Genomic DNA, 14,336 nt, shown 5'->3' with positions numbered 1-14,336 from the left:
AGATGTGCGATTTAGTGCCAAAACTCACTGTGGTGCTTGGATGTAGGATCCGTATGTCTGCAACGAAGTGTCTAAGCCAGGCGCTCTCTGCATTGGACCCCTGTAACATTCACGCCTCTTGTGTATATAATGCAAGCACCCATTGTTATGTCAAATTTCTAGCCTTTACACAGGGCACATTAACCTAACAATCGCAAACAGAAAAACCCTGGTTGGCCGCTCCATGTTGTATGGATGGAGGTTGACAAAGTTGGTAGCTCCAAAGACTGCGGTTGTTGATAGAGGCAAACAAAAACCCGCAAGGCAACCCTCATTATTAGTAGTGTATCTATGCGCCACAGAAGCAACAGGAGCATGGCTGTGATCCTAGTTAACAGGAACTTCAGCATATCTTAGGAAGAAATATGGGTGATCTAGGTAGATTTGCTCAGCCAAGTTCCATTTGGGTCTACCGGTAACTCTTCCAAGTTCCCGAAAGACATACAATCACTTCTTTACATTTTGGTTTTCTTGAGAGTTGTATAAACTTCCTGTTTTGACCACCGGCTTTCACACAAATGTAGTTGAAGATGGTGGCTCCCAGTACACAGGAAAGCGGAGAAAAAAGAAGGCAGGAACCTAAGATGATGGATGGTAGGCAGCCTAGAAAACACAAGAAATAATAATGTGAAAGTCAAAACAGAAAAGGAAAAGAAGAATTGAGCCAACAGAGGGAAAAACAAGTCTATCACCAAAAACCAACAACAAAAAAAACCAAGTCTTCTGGGAGAGAAGAGACACTTTCGCTGTGGTTGACAGGAAGGAAGTCGGTGACAGCTGTGAGCAACTGTGCGACAGCTGATGGGAATATCGAGGCTAAGGCGGGTCGGTTCCTGCCAAGATCTGGACAGGCCAGGGGCTTCAGCTGCCGTGCACAGCGCTATCCAGGGATAGCCTGGAACCAACGACGCCGCTCTCACAACACCTCGTTTTCTCATCCTCGTGGCGCAGAGTCCGCCATTTTCACTCGCTCTTTACTTTCTTTACTTCGCTTCCCGCCTTCATTTTAAAGTCGCTCACTCGAATATCCCAATTGGTTTTTCTTTATTTCTTATTTGCGTCAGCCAGAAGAATTTCTTTTTTTTTTGTTCTATTTTATTCTTTTTCTTTTCGATTCTTGAAACATGTTTTCAGCAAGGGCAGGGTGTCGATTTGCGCTGACGGCAGCGAGGGCCCAGCGTATCGGCATCCCAAGGGAGTCGAGGGTTTCATGCGCGGGATTAGGAATTCGCAGGCCCTTCTCAAGCGAGCCTCCCCGACCACACGGTGCGTGTACCTTCATCTTCCACCATCACCCGTGCTGCCCCTTTCGCCATCACCACAGTCCCGAACGAACAGTCCCAGGAGTCCTCCGCCGTTTGCGCCACCAGGCCACTGGACCAACTCCCAGATTTGGATGTGCCTAGAACGAGTTAGGCCAATGGCGACGCGGTCAGCACTTTGTGTAACCAATCGTGCGGCTGGTTTCAGCCTTGGATGGTCACATGTTTTCACGGCCCTGCGGCCATGATCCGGACTCCGACCAAGAACGACCCTCTTTCCTTCCTACTATTACCGGTTTTGGTATTATTTTGTACCAGGTCACTAATATCAATATCAGAATCGCACGCTAGCCCGCCACCACCACCACCGCCGCCGCCGCCTCCAGATCAGGATGCCAACGCTTCTATCTTTGCTAAAATGGTGGAGGCCGCTGCCACCTCGTTCGCCTCGATACTCGTCTTGGGAGCCGGTTTTGGCTTGGCGGCGTATGCTTACCACAAGTCATACAAGTACATGGTACTCCACAAAATGTCCAACGCCTTCGAACCTGGCGACCCCGTCCTCGAACTTGCGGCGATAGGGAAGGATCTCCCGCTGGCGCACACCGCCTCGGCTACCCACTGGGTGGAGAGGCCCGAGCAGCCCATTGTGGATGCCATTGTTGCCGGCCGCAGTAAAGGTCACTATCATCTATTCATCGGCGAGAAGGGCACCGGCAAGAGCAGCATGCTGCTGGAAGCGATGCGCAAGATCGACGGCGATGGCGTGGCCATGTTTGAGGCGCACGCCGACCTCGAAATCTTCAGGATCCGCCTAGGCAAGGCCCTGGACTATGAGTTTCACGAGGATTACATTGGCGGTTATTTCAGCGAGCGCGGCCCGAGGGATACCACCGCCCTTCTCGATATTGAACGCGCCCTCAACAAGCTTGAAAAGGTGGCCCTGCGGAGACGGGCCAAGGTCAAGGCGCCGCTGGTGGTCATCATCAACCAAATGCACCTGATCCGGGATGATGACGATGGCAAGGACCTGATTGAACTATTGCAGCAACGGGCCGAGCAATGGGCGGCCTCAAACCTCGTAACTATGGTCTTCAACAGCGATGACTACTGGGTCTATGAACGGCTAAAGCAGTTGGCGACGCGGATGGATGTCCTCACGATTCTGGACCTGCCCAAGACGCAGGCGACGGCTGCTCTCAAGAACTACCGTCAGCGGTACTTCAATGAGCACCCAAGTTCTGAGACCCTCGAGCAAGTCTACGACCGCGTCGGCGGGCGACTGAACTTCTTGAACCGCGTCGCAAAGAGTGACGACATGCTCTTGGCCTGTGACAAGATTAAAGAGTTGGAAAAAACGTGGTTTTTGAACCAATGCTGGATCCTTGGGGAGGAGATGGACGACGATGTGATGGACCAGCAGAAGTGGGCGGTAAGTCATCCTCATCCTCCACCCCTAGTCCTCACCGCCGCCTTCATGTGCCCAGCCCCCCCATCCCTCTTACATCGTGCTAACCATACTTCTCAGGCGGCCGCGGTTGTCCTCGCTACCGCCCTCGTAGACAAGGAGAAAGAGATGGAGACCACGTATGACCCCGTGGTGGGCCACGTGCTCCCGTCGTACCCCCTCTACAAGGCCCAGGAGATCATGACCCGCGTCGACTTTGTGCGCGCCTTCGACCGCTTGAACCTCTTCAGCATCACCAGCGACGCCCAGGTCCGCGCCAGCTCCGTGCCCATGCACCTCGCCTTCCAGGAGATCGTGGCCCAGCCGGGCTTCCGCGAGCACCTCCAGGGCACCATCGACCGTATCGCCGCCATCGAGAGTCTCGGACGTACGAGGGAGTTGGTCGCGAAGGATCTGGTGCTCGGTGGGAAGTACGAGATACGGAAGGTGCCGGGCGGCATTGACGTGACACTGCAGGAGAAGGAAGATGGGGATGGAGATGGGGATGGTAAGGATTGATTGGAAAGAGTTGGATGAGGCGATGTGCTGCCTGTTGGCTGTTGGATATTGTAATTCTCGTAAGATACATGTATGTAAAATATGATATGATATGTCGATGAGTTTCGTTACGGGGAGGTGAGGTTGGGGCGTATGTCAGGGAGTGGAGGTAGTTATCAGAAGTAACCAAAATACCAGGCATTGAGTGCGGTTGTTGAGGGCTACTCCAGGGGCAGAAAAAGCAGGACTCTGGTCCCCCGGTTTCAATTTACGTTTCTTTTGCTCGATTTCGTTTTCTCCGAGTCGATATCAGCTCCTTTCCTTTTTCTTTCCCCCTTTCTTTCTTTCTTTTCTTTTTTTTTTTCCCACAGTAGGCTGAAGGAACCGGAAGAGGAGAAATCAAGACGCACCACGATACCATGCCGGCGCAAATTACAGTCTCATTGAGAGCGCCATGCAAAGCCCAGCATAAAAAGGAGAACTTGTTAGGGACCAAGATCCCATTCGTCAATCATTTATTCCCGAGTTATAAGCAAGAAACAAGTCTCTCCCGTTCCCCAGAACAAACGCCATCCGTCATGTTCAATCCCCTTTCTGTTTCGCCGGTTTCACCCAACCCTCTTTCGTTGCGTCCTGTAGTCCTGTCCAGTATCGTGTCCGTATGCCCGAATTCCCGATCCCTTCGAAAATATCCTGACTCCAAAAACTGCATGCTGTTTGTTAACCCGAAGCCTTTCCTGAAACGGGTGACTGGACGATGACTCCTGCATTCCAAAATCCTTAACTGTGAAACCCCGTACCCCATGCTATAGTTCCCAAAATGATACAATTGCCGAAAAAGACAGTAAGAAGCAGGTAGACAACGAGTGTCCTGATTACAAGTACAAGGGCCGAAGCGTGTACTGGCCCTGTAGAACGACATCCTGTACGTAGAGACAGAGGGTCAAGATTTGAGAGAACCGTTCTTGGGTTTTTGCGACGAGGGCCGCACAAGAGACGAAAGCTGCAAGCAGCTATCCCACCATGGTGAAAAGTAGGTAATGGGGGGTCTGGGTCCCCCGGTTCTGAGTTAAGCGGGGATGAAATCCAACTCAAGCCTGTCCGCAACGCCAGGCCAGTCCCAGGCAGCGACCCAGTCGCCCGCTTCCATGAGCCGCCAGATCTCCTCGAGGAGCTCGACGACGCGGTCCGCATTTCGAAGCCCGGTGTAGCCACGCACGGTTTTGATGGCGGCGCGCACGCGCTTTTGTTGAGTGGGACTGAAGCAGGCGGTCCCCACTAGGAAGCACGGCAGAAGGAGCAAGGTCTGGCAGGAATCGCTGGATTTGAACGATTCTAAGAGGGCCAGCGACTCCTCGACGGCCAGGGAGAGGGCCGGGTCGAGGTTGGGTGGTCGCCGGGCAGGCGGAGGGGATTCGGCTCGGTTGCCGCCCGCTGCCGCGGTTTCTCCGGTGTCACGGTTGCCGTAGTGAGCGCGAGATGACGTGGTCAAGCGCGAGTCCGGTCGGCTAGTCCTATGACTGAGATTGTAGGAAGAGCCCATAAATTTCGGGGAGGAGGCGCAGCTTGTCGACGCAGACTGGGGAGGTGTGTTCACCACCGAGGGCGGGGGCCGGCCCTGGGAGGGGGAGCTGTGGATGAACGAGAGGGATGCCGCAGAGGATGCTAATGAGGACGACGCTGGCGACGACGGTAGGTGGACGGTCCGATTGAGGTAAATCCACAGCATCTGCTTGTATAGGAGGCTGACTTGGTCGCGGTTGTCTCCGGGTGGCCAATGGGGGGTCCATTCCTGGAAGGCACCGTAGATGTCGGCGGCGGAATAAAGATCTTCGTAGTCTACGGCGAGGTCCGTTTGTGCCATTAGCCTGCTCCTGATCCTATTCCGGATAGCTGTTATCTGTGATAGGTAGCCCAAAAGGCCGTCGGCCACGCCGAGTAATCTAGGTTGGTGCATGGCCGGAATTGGCGGGAGAGGCTCCGCTGAAGAGGAGGTCTCCTGGTGAGCGGAGTGGATGAGTTCGTCGGCGAAGATATGGTACTGGAAAATCTCGGCGATGAAGGACATGAAGGCAGAGTCGTCCGGTGGTGAGGTCAAAACCAAATTGCGATACACGGCGAGATGGATCCTGTGCTCGCCGCGTGGGCTACCCTCGACGAGCGCTTCGAGCAGGAAGCAGAGCATTTGGCCGTACCGGGCTGCGGCTAAGGTCTTGTCGTCCGTTTCCGGCGTGGAGTTCGTGAACTTGATGTCATGGTAGAACTTGAGCCGGGCTTGATCGTGGTGAAAGAGAGAGCGCTCTTTCAATGCCCCCGTGTTTGTGCTGGGGTTGTTCCTCAAGACATTGAGCCCATACGGAGTGCTAAAGTCGATGTGCTTGCTGGCCAGAGACAGGATGGAGTGCATGAGGCCCTGGTGCTTCACCGCGATGGGGATCATCATGTCTTTGAAGGCGTTCTTGTGCTCTCCTTCGACTGTGAGCACGGCGCTGAGGTGTTCGTTATAATGCTTCCAGAATATCCTGTCTTCGACGGTCTCTAGGCCGTGGAAAAGGGGGCGCATGGTGATGGACGGGAAGCTGCGATATTTGCTGCGTTCTGTGTTCGGGGTTAGAGAGGTTGAATAGCGGAAAGCTAGTGGTTCTGCCGTACCCTCCTCAGCCCTCTCCTTTCCGCTCTTCCAGATTTGTTTCTCCGGATACCCTTCGCAAACGACTGCGTTCTTCTCGCAGTTCATACCTGCGGCAGTGGTCAGCATCATCTTCTGGAGGGGGGACGGGACGGCCCGCTCCGGTCCTAGCTTACATCGCGGTTTCGCTTCATCGCACTTCTTCTTTCGCTTCCGGCACGTCAGACATCCTGTCTTGGACCGGCCCTTGGTGATCTTGTTTGCGGCAATGCTTGGTATGAGGGGATGTTTCCGTGGCCGCCCTCTGGGTCTCTTGGGCTTCGGCTGATCTAGGCCTCCTTGCGAGTGGCAGAGGAGGGTGGGAGTAGGGGGGGAGGGGGCCTCCTGGAAGTCGTCCATGCAAAAGTCTTCGTCGTCCAGGGGTTCTAACTTGGGGACCGTCAAGATCCCGTCCGAGCCCTCCTCCCAGGAGGGCTCGCGGTGGAGAGCACCATTGCTGTCGAGGGCGCGGGGGAACTCGGAGATGTGTTCTTGTGTAGTGTAGGCCAGCGGCCAGGGGGCGTCGGGGCGGACGGACGACGATGCCGAGAGTGGTTCGGCCGTCACCGGGGGCGACTGAGACGGGGATGCGAGGCTGCTGGCGGAGCTGTGGACGGGTCCACGGGGTCGGTCCACGCCGTTACTGATGGGCGAGAGCTGGCCCGTGTGGGCGAACCCCACGGCGGAGGAGGATGCTGAGACCGAGGTGGAGCCCCTCGAGAAGGAGCCCAACCACGGCGAGGGCATGGCGACAGACTGGGCTTCCTCGGAGTCCATGCTGTGGCTATCCGACCATCGTAAGTCCCCGCCGCCTTGCACGACGGGAAGAGGGCAGTCCATGGCTCGTCAATAACGAGACCATGCCAACACAGCGGCCGGGATGGAAATGGGCAGCTCTGGTTGGAGAGGGCCCCAGGGTCTTAAGGCGAATGGCAGAAAGCGCGCAGGGCGGGGAGAGGTGTGGGAGAGCCGCTTTGGGACCGGGCGGCGCCGAGTCTGGTTGGCTCGCCGATCAGATATCTCGGGAACTGGGCAGAGGGCTACGGATGGCGCATGCAGGGAGAGACAAGACAAAATAGGACGAGGTCAGAGGTAAGAAGTGAGACAAGGGAAAGACAGCAACGAGCACATGCCCCCCAGCCCTCGGCGATTTGCAACCTGTGGTTAGTTATTCGTTCGTTCGTTCGTTTCTTCACATGAACGGACAACCCGTCTCGAGGCGACCAGAGGGAGTATCGACCGTCGCAGAGGTCGCAGAGGGGGCTTCGTCTGAGGCCAAGCAAGGTGGTGCGCAAGGAGGACGTGAATGGCCGGCGCTTCGCTGGGGTGGGCTGGGGTCGTGAGAGAGGGAGCGAGAGAGAGGAGAGCAACGATGCCGCCCACGCCCTAATCCATGTTCGGCGGCAGAACCAGGGTCTCTTGCATGGAGGCGCTGCTGCATGGGTCCCAGCTCGGCTTCTCCACAGTGCCATCGTCCCGTCTCAGGGCATGGGGGGCATCCGACATTCCATCCATTCCCCTCCGCTCCGGCTTCTGAGAGTCGAACGACTGTGTAGTAGTTATTCGTCGTTTGAGTTTCAACGACGAGAAAACAACCCTAGAAGAAACCGTTCATTGGTAGCTCCCTCTAGCGTTAAGCGGCCGTTATTTGATACTGCATGGGGTTGAGAGCGGGACGAAACAAACCTTTGGGTTGAAAAGAAAGAATTGACAACCTCATTTTCCTCCCGAGTCCTGTCTCCAATCAGTCCTCGCAAGAATGGAAGAATGGGGTTGAGGAGGCGCGTCGGCGACGCGGGATGGCGCGGAGAGGGGCGGAAATTTGGCCAAAAGAACCAGAAATGGAAAGCGGGAGATGTGGGGACCTCCACTAGAGTGTTGCTCTTTCCAAAGCATGAGCGGGCCACAGTGGGAGGAGCGAGACATGAGCGAGTCTTTCAGCGCTTGGCAGCCCCGCCCCGGGACTTTTTTGACGATTCTGCGTCCCATCTTTGATCGACGAGATTGCCCTGCAACTCTGCAAGTGACCTGCACGCTTGTTTTTGCTGCTTGTCGCTGCTTGTTGCTGGTAATCTGTAATCTGTGCATAGTTACAGTACATACGAATGCTGCGGGTATCCCTGCGTCCCTCATGATTCGCCCGACCCATGTTTCAGTCAACGACAGTCTAACACCAACAAGGTACCCAGTGTGGACGGGGAGCTGCCGCCGACCCCGTCTGCCGCATCGTGTCGAGGCCGTTCGTTCGTTTGAGCATTTGCATGTTTCAGACCATCGGCCAGGCACCTTCCAACCTTCGACCGTCAGTCAACTAAGGTCGTCAATCCTATACTAATAAAGAGGGGGGACGCCCGCTTCAGGGAAAACGCGTAGCGGGCTTCAAGACGCCGAGAGCACAATTTCCGGTGACTTCTTGCACAATGCTTCGTGATAGCACCATAATCGGCTTGCAAAGTCCTCTTCGCACATGTGGGAAGTAGCCCGATCCCTTCATGCATATGTACCCAGCTGAAAAGGGAGCAGACCACCAGACAAGCCCGGGGCAAGCAGCTCTCGACAAACGAGCGCAAACATGGCCACATAGGACCACCCGGCTCGGGTCTCCCCGTGCACATCTCTTGCACCTTGACACGGATCGCCAGCGACTGGCGCGCATCTTCTGTCGTGCCTCCCGCCCGGAGGCGGCTTCGACCCGTGGCTTTGGTACGTATACCAGAGGAAGGGCATCCATTCTCTGGGGTGAGGCACACCCCAGTGAGCCTCATCCGGCGTCGACGGCTAGTGTTCGGCAAGCCTTGGCCTATGGTAGTGGCCGACGCGCATGCTGTGCCACCAATCTTGCTCGGCACCGGGCTTCTCTCGGGAGCTGTGGCTGTTGGGCAGGCATTGGCACTGGCACTGGGTGCGGGGCAGGCCCGTTGGACATGTTGGAAATTGACGGGCCCTGCCCCATTGCAACCTGATCTCCCATCTCAGACCTGCACTGTCGGGGCTGCGCGTCGCTCCGCGTAGCGAATGAATGGGGCACTCATCGTGTGGGGTGCATGTGTGCCCAACGCTCGCAGCTCACACCATATGGAAGACCGAGCCTGCCTCATCGTCCCTGCCATTTGTATTCCGCCGCGCAGGAATGCTTTCATGCTGGCTTGATCGAGATGCTTTACATATGATGTAGGGTCCCGTCGAGAGGCATGTGTGCTGCATGCCGATCATCCGACACGCTCGTTAACGAATGGCTCAAAACGACTGCTCAGTCAACCTCATGCGTAAGAGCTGGGTGTTCAGTCTATCTGTGTGAACTCGGCTCTCATTCACTGGCACAAGGAACACCACTCGTGTCTGTTGTTTCGGAGCATTACTATTTGGACCCGCCAGTCTTGGTTATTCCCGTCTGCCTGTTTCTCCGCTTTAGTTTGTTCACTACGACTTTGGCAACTGCTGTGTAGGACTCGACAAGTCCGGCTCCCCCCCACGCTGCAGTCCTCGAGGTTCTGCATATGAAAGATGATACATCAAAACTGAGCACTTTATTTCCCAATCAGTAAGTAGCCGAAGCAGGCCGCGCAATACCGCACATTGGTTACCAAGTCCCGATGGCAGGTTGCATTTCAGTTGTCGACATCAGAGTCCCGCCCCCGAACTCGGAAGTTGACACAATTCAACTCTGCCAGCGTAGGAATCTTGTCGTCCCATTCCCCTGTTACAAACACCCAAGGGAAACACACAAGACTTCAGTTAAGCGACGGCTCAGACCCAGGTACCCAGGTAGGTATATACATATCGAGGTAACAGGGGGGAATGGGTTTTCTGACTTCGGGAGACTAAGAGAGAAGGTATCGGAATAGTGGTACGTCAAGATTCGGCCCAGCCTCCCAAGTTGCTTGGGCGTCAAGAGACAACTGATGAAAATTCGCGTTCTTGAAACTTTGGGAAAGGCGGGGCGCCAACCTATGACGACATCCACTCAACTAACATCTCAACTTTCCCCGCAGTCCTGGAGAGTCCGTGAAAGAAAGAGGCTAAGAGTCTCGGCACAATGCCCCACCTCCCTGCTCCCCAAAGCTGCTCTGCGAGACGAGACGAGACTGTTTCGTGTGTGGTGGGAAACGGTGATCACCGCACTTCTTGGACCCATCCGTCGGCTTGTTGATTGTCTCTGACGGGAATTGAAAACGGCTAGTAAACGAGAAGTAAAAAGATGGCAGCAGCGTGGGGAGGGGGGTTCACTCAAACACTACCCCGCACTCCCCACATGCGGCAGCCTTCGGAGTTTGTTGATGTGTTGTGGGTTCAAGTGTGAACTGATTCCGGAATTGAAGATGTCAATCAATCCCCGACCGTGTAAGTTTACAAAGTCTTCCATGCCCGTAAATGCATAGAGAAATCGTCAACTCTGGGAGAAGGGCTGCGTGACACCTCGACCGACTTTCCGGGCCCGTCAAACCAAAAAGCTACCGAAGTGGGTGTGTGGGACTGTGAAACCGGTCTGCGGTGAGGTGGGACATGCCGAGAGAAACGTCGGGGATTTCTCGACATTCTGCGATTCTCTCTAAAAAGATCGAGTAGTATCTCATCTCATCTCGCCCCCTTGATCGAGCGGCTGAGGCACACCGACTCACCCAGCCCCGGCCCAGGTAGGGCGACAGGTCACCCGGACCGCCCATCTCTTGGCCGCAGCCTCTTCTAACGCACGGTGAGTGGCAGGCATGCTTACCGCCTCGCTGGTATTCTTGGAATTTGTTGGAATTGGCTTTTCTTCCCATCACCCTCCATGTCCTGCACGGCCATCCCGTTTCAGGCGAAACCCCGCAGAACCCCATGTCTTGCCTTGGTGGACCTGAGAACCGCCTCGCATTTGAAGCAGGGAGACAGAAACGGCTGGCCTCGTCGGTGACGGCCAGACGCCACGGCGGGGTCAAGACCAATCAGCCATGGCCGATACAAGCCTCAGGTGCTGAGCACTCGCCTCGAGCTTTGTCACACCGGTAGTTCAAGACTCGTCGGTTTTGTTCTCCGGCATGGCCAGCCCGGATGCGCGACCCTTTTTGCTTTTCCAGATCCTTCCGACGAGAAAAGCAACCCCCCCCTTTTCTGACACTAGTGTAGCCCGGACGACGTGAAGCAGGGGTCGGCACCAACGTCGCTGCTCGTGTGACAGACGCAAACCACAAACTACAAGGGTAGGCCGCGGTTGCACGACGTCCACATGGCGCCGCCAAGGTCGCCGAAAGGAGACGAGCGTCGCAATTCATTGGGGCTGTTGTGGGAAGAATCCGGCGATATATCGAATCCCAATGTGCAATCGAATAGCAATGTGCAAGACGGAGAAACGAAAACTTGGCTTCCATGCATGCAAAACTGCAACAAATCTCTGGGGCTGTTGCTCCCACGATAAGCGGAAAACTACTCGCCAATCTGTCCTATAAAAACTGTACATACTTCATCCACGTTACACAAGCGTCGGATAACCAGAAAGAGAGTGAGTGAGTGGGTGAGCGAGACGGACAGCCGCGGCCCTCGCCACCTCACGCGGACCCGACAACCGCCAGGGGACCTCGCACCGGCACGTTCTCCTTCCTCCCGGTCTCGGGAAACCCGCCCAGGGGGACCCCCTCGCGAAACAGTAGGCAGAAGGACGAGCCGCCAAAGTGGAACATGCCAGTCTCGTCGCCCTTCTTGACGTGCTGCCCCTCGCGCACCGTGATCTCGCAAGTGCTGACCTCGTCCATGCCGACGCCAATAAACGCCACCAGGCCGAGGGCCGGTTTGTCGGCCTCGAAGAAGATGACGGCGCGGGTGGCCAGGGAGGAGAGGTAGCCCTGGGCGACGGTGATACCGCCCCTGTCGATGTCGCCGCCCTCGGCCGACGACTCGAACAGCGGCTCGCTGAAGTAGGTGCCGTCGCGCACGAAGCAGCGCTTGACCGTGCCCGACACGGGCGCGTGCCACCGGTGGTACGACAGCGCCGACAGAAACGCCTGGTACACGGTCGCGCCCGCAAACTGCTCCGCCAGCGGGTCGTTGCCCAGCATGTCGATCACCGAGTACGGCTGGCCTTTGACCCAGAACTTGTCGCGCAGCTTGGCGTTGCGCGTCACGTTGAACACCTTGGACTCGCACGGGTTCGCGATGATATCGTCGTTGTCGGGAGCGGCCACCGGCCGTGCCGATTCCTGGACCTTGCGGGTGAAGAAATCTGGGGTCTCCCTGTCAGCAACGCGGCAGCGTGTGAGTAGGGCCCCGTAGGGATGACAGCTTACCGTCCCATGACTTGAACCCAAAGTGCTTCTGCGAGGGCTCGCACTTGTACATTTCTTCGAATTTGAACGACGTGCCGTTTGGTCCGTTGGCTACCTGCATGAGGTCCTTGTAGCCCACCGCGCCGAACCAGCCCGTCTGGTGATCGCGAAGTACCTCTGCGGACTCGGGAGACTGAACGCATGTCAGAAACACACACCGAGAGCGCAATGTTTCAGCGAGGAGTGAAAGGATCAAAGGTTACCTTCAAGTACTTGCCCCATTCGTTGAGGATCTTCTTCAACATGCGATTTACATCAGGGTCCAGGAAGGCGGCGTGACCGCTCGGAGTACCCATGGCATAATCGAAGATGGCGGCCATGGGCACCCCGACCATGCCTACACTGGCAGCCGCATCCGTCCTAGAATAACACCACTCAGCCTCGATGTGATATGTAAGAAAATGGCCGGTGAAGCGACCTACCACTCGGGGGCCCTCCCGAACACATGATTCAGGACTTGCAGCATGTGGTCGTAATCCCGGATCTGGGATTCTCCCGTGGGGTCGTTCTGATAAGGCGCCTTGTTTGGGATCTCATCCCACATCTCGGTGAAGTACATGTAAATACGGGGGTTCTCCTCGATCAATTGTTTAAACTCGCGCAGCACGGGGATGAGCTCCTTCTCTCCATGTTCATCGATGTGGTCAATAGTCCGACCCAACCACTCACGGTGAACACGATTGTCGGCGGGCAGCCACGCCCCGGGTCTAAAAAAGGGTTGTTAACGTTGTTTTGCTCGTGCAGCATCACTCCAGAAACTATACCTACCTATTGACTCGATCCTTGTCTGGGATCTCGGCATGGTCGCCGTGTTGGTGTACCATCTTGCTTAACAGGGAGAGTGCCGACTCGATATGGGACAATTGTTGAAAGCCCAAAAGTTCTAAGAGTTTGACAACAATCGAGTGTATTGAACCAAGTTCGATTTCAGGGCCAACATATTTCAGGGTCGGCTTATAGGGCGGGCTATTCTAGAGTGTTGGCTTGTAAAGGGGCATCATGATGTCATGATACCGTCAGCCCTTCTCTCAAAGGCTCCAACACATCGGTCGATCGTTGCATCTCCACTACTTCCGGAAATCGTAAAACACTCTCCAAAGCCGTTTTCAAGACCAACCAGAATCATCATAGGACCCGCCGCTTCTTGTTTCGAGAGAAGGCGGCATGCCGACGGTTGTGCTCTTTCCTGTCTTTTTCGTTCAAGGGGTTGTACAGAATGTCGCAGACACTGCACATGGTGAAGCCCGGCTCTTTATGAACTGAAAGACTCAGCGTTGTTTGCGTCATGTCTTTTGCGGGTCGTTTGTCAAGCCGTTTCTTAATCTTCGACCCTCCATCCGCCACATAGCTTGGTGGTTCGTCTTGGTGGCACAAGGAGTTTCCTGCTACTTCGCTCAAAGCTGGTCGCAGCGTGTCATATTTCGCACCCCCAACAATAATTGTACTTTCGGAAAGGGAGCAGCGGGGTTGTTTGTCAACTGCTGCTTTCCCGGGGGGTTGGCCATCCCCTTTGCCATCGCCATCGCCATCGCCATCGGCAGAATCGGCCGTGTCTCCAGCATCAGACCCGACATGCTGTTCGAACTCCCCGAATTGGGGCCTTGTAGTGAGCCGTCTTCGCTTTCTTGCCCGGGAGGACGATGGAGATGTCGGTGGTGTCGACTGGGGTTCGGCAGGGTCAGAAGATGCGACACCAAAAGGTGCGTCGGAACTTGGCGGCAGAGGCTTGAAGTATGCCAGGATCGATCCCCGACTTGACTGTTGCGCTGGCCCGTCTTGTTCCGTATGTCGGTGCGTGGGCAGGGCCGGGAGCTGGACCGGCGTGTCTGTTCGTCCCATATCTGGAGTGCTGGCACTGACACACCCGTCCCCTTGCGACAGTTCCTCCTCTTGTTCTTGCGCCTTTGTCTGGATCGATCGTCGACTGTAGGTCCGTAGTGGTCGTTTCCGCTCTCGAGGTGGTGTCTTCTTATCTGCCGCGTCGACGGGATCGATGCGATGCGCTGTTGGCTGGTCGGTCGACATATTTGTAATCCACAGAGTTCCCAAGAAGAGTGAGAACACGACGCGGCGTCGCAACGGAGACACGCCGCTCTGGAGGCGTGGGATGGAAATTGGAAGTA

At 55.8% G+C, this 14,336-nt stretch overlaps 3 protein-coding genes across 3 annotated transcripts; 1 reads left to right on the top strand and 2 right to left on the bottom strand.

Moving 5' to 3' along the window:
- The first annotated feature begins 950 nt into the window (after positions 1-950).
- Positions 951-3,501, top strand: F5144DRAFT_583924 (uncharacterized protein). The gene is made up of 3 exons (XM_066789583.1): positions 951-1,305; positions 1,640-2,733; positions 2,830-3,501. Exons 1-3 carry the CDS (start codon positions 1,164-1,166, stop codon positions 3,265-3,267), a joined length of 1,674 nt encoding a protein of 557 aa, XP_066640374.1. The 5' UTR covers positions 951-1,163; the 3' UTR covers positions 3,268-3,501.
- A 660-nt stretch (positions 3,502-4,161) lies between these two features.
- F5144DRAFT_368530 (fungal-specific transcription factor domain-containing protein) lies at positions 4,162-6,854 on the bottom strand. The gene is made up of 2 exons (XM_066784468.1): positions 6,052-6,854; positions 4,162-5,985 (listed from the first exon to the last, which is right to left on the bottom strand). Exons 1-2 carry the CDS (start codon positions 6,752-6,754, stop codon positions 4,316-4,318), a joined length of 2,373 nt encoding a protein of 790 aa, XP_066640373.1. The 5' UTR covers positions 6,755-6,854; the 3' UTR covers positions 4,162-4,315.
- Positions 6,855-11,439: 4,585 nt separating this feature from the next.
- On the bottom strand, positions 11,440-14,238 carry F5144DRAFT_595769 (Phophatidylserine decarboxylase-domain-containing protein; the record flags this gene model as incomplete). Its single annotated transcript, XM_066790727.1, has 6 exons — positions 11,440-12,169; positions 12,246-12,346; positions 12,417-12,573; positions 12,636-12,920; positions 12,982-13,096; positions 13,386-14,238. 6 exons carry the CDS (start codon positions 14,236-14,238, stop codon positions 11,440-11,442), a joined length of 2,241 nt encoding a protein of 746 aa, XP_066640372.1.
- Positions 14,239-14,336: the final 98 nt, after the last annotated feature.

This window comes from Chaetomium tenue (genome assembly GCF_020726465.1).
Source record: "Chaetomium tenue strain MPI-SDFR-AT-0079 chromosome Unknown F5144scaffold_6, whole genome shotgun sequence".
Lineage (NCBI taxonomy): Eukaryota > Fungi > Ascomycota > Sordariomycetes > Sordariales > Chaetomiaceae > Chaetomium > Chaetomium tenue.
The sequence above is the reverse complement of the archived record's forward strand: the minus strand, read 5'-3'. Positions and strand labels throughout refer to the sequence as shown.

Coding starts and splice junctions, on each gene's coding strand:
- F5144DRAFT_583924 (XM_066789583.1), top strand. CDS start 1,164: ATGTTTTCAGCAAGGGCAGGGTGTCGATTTGCGCTGACGGCAGCGAGG. Junction 1,306..1,639: donor CGAGCCTCCCCGACCACACG/GTGCGTGTACCT, acceptor TATCAATATCAG/AATCGCACGCTAGCCCGCCA. Junction 2,734..2,829: donor TGGACCAGCAGAAGTGGGCG/GTAAGTCATCCT, acceptor CATACTTCTCAG/GCGGCCGCGGTTGTCCTCGC.
- F5144DRAFT_368530 (XM_066784468.1), bottom strand. CDS start 6,754: ATGGACTGCCCTCTTCCCGTCGTGCAAGGCGGCGGGGACTTACGATGG. Junction 5,986..6,051: donor CGATGAAGCGAAACCGCGAT/GTAAGCTAGGAC, acceptor CCACTGCCGCAG/GTATGAACTGCGAGAAGAAC.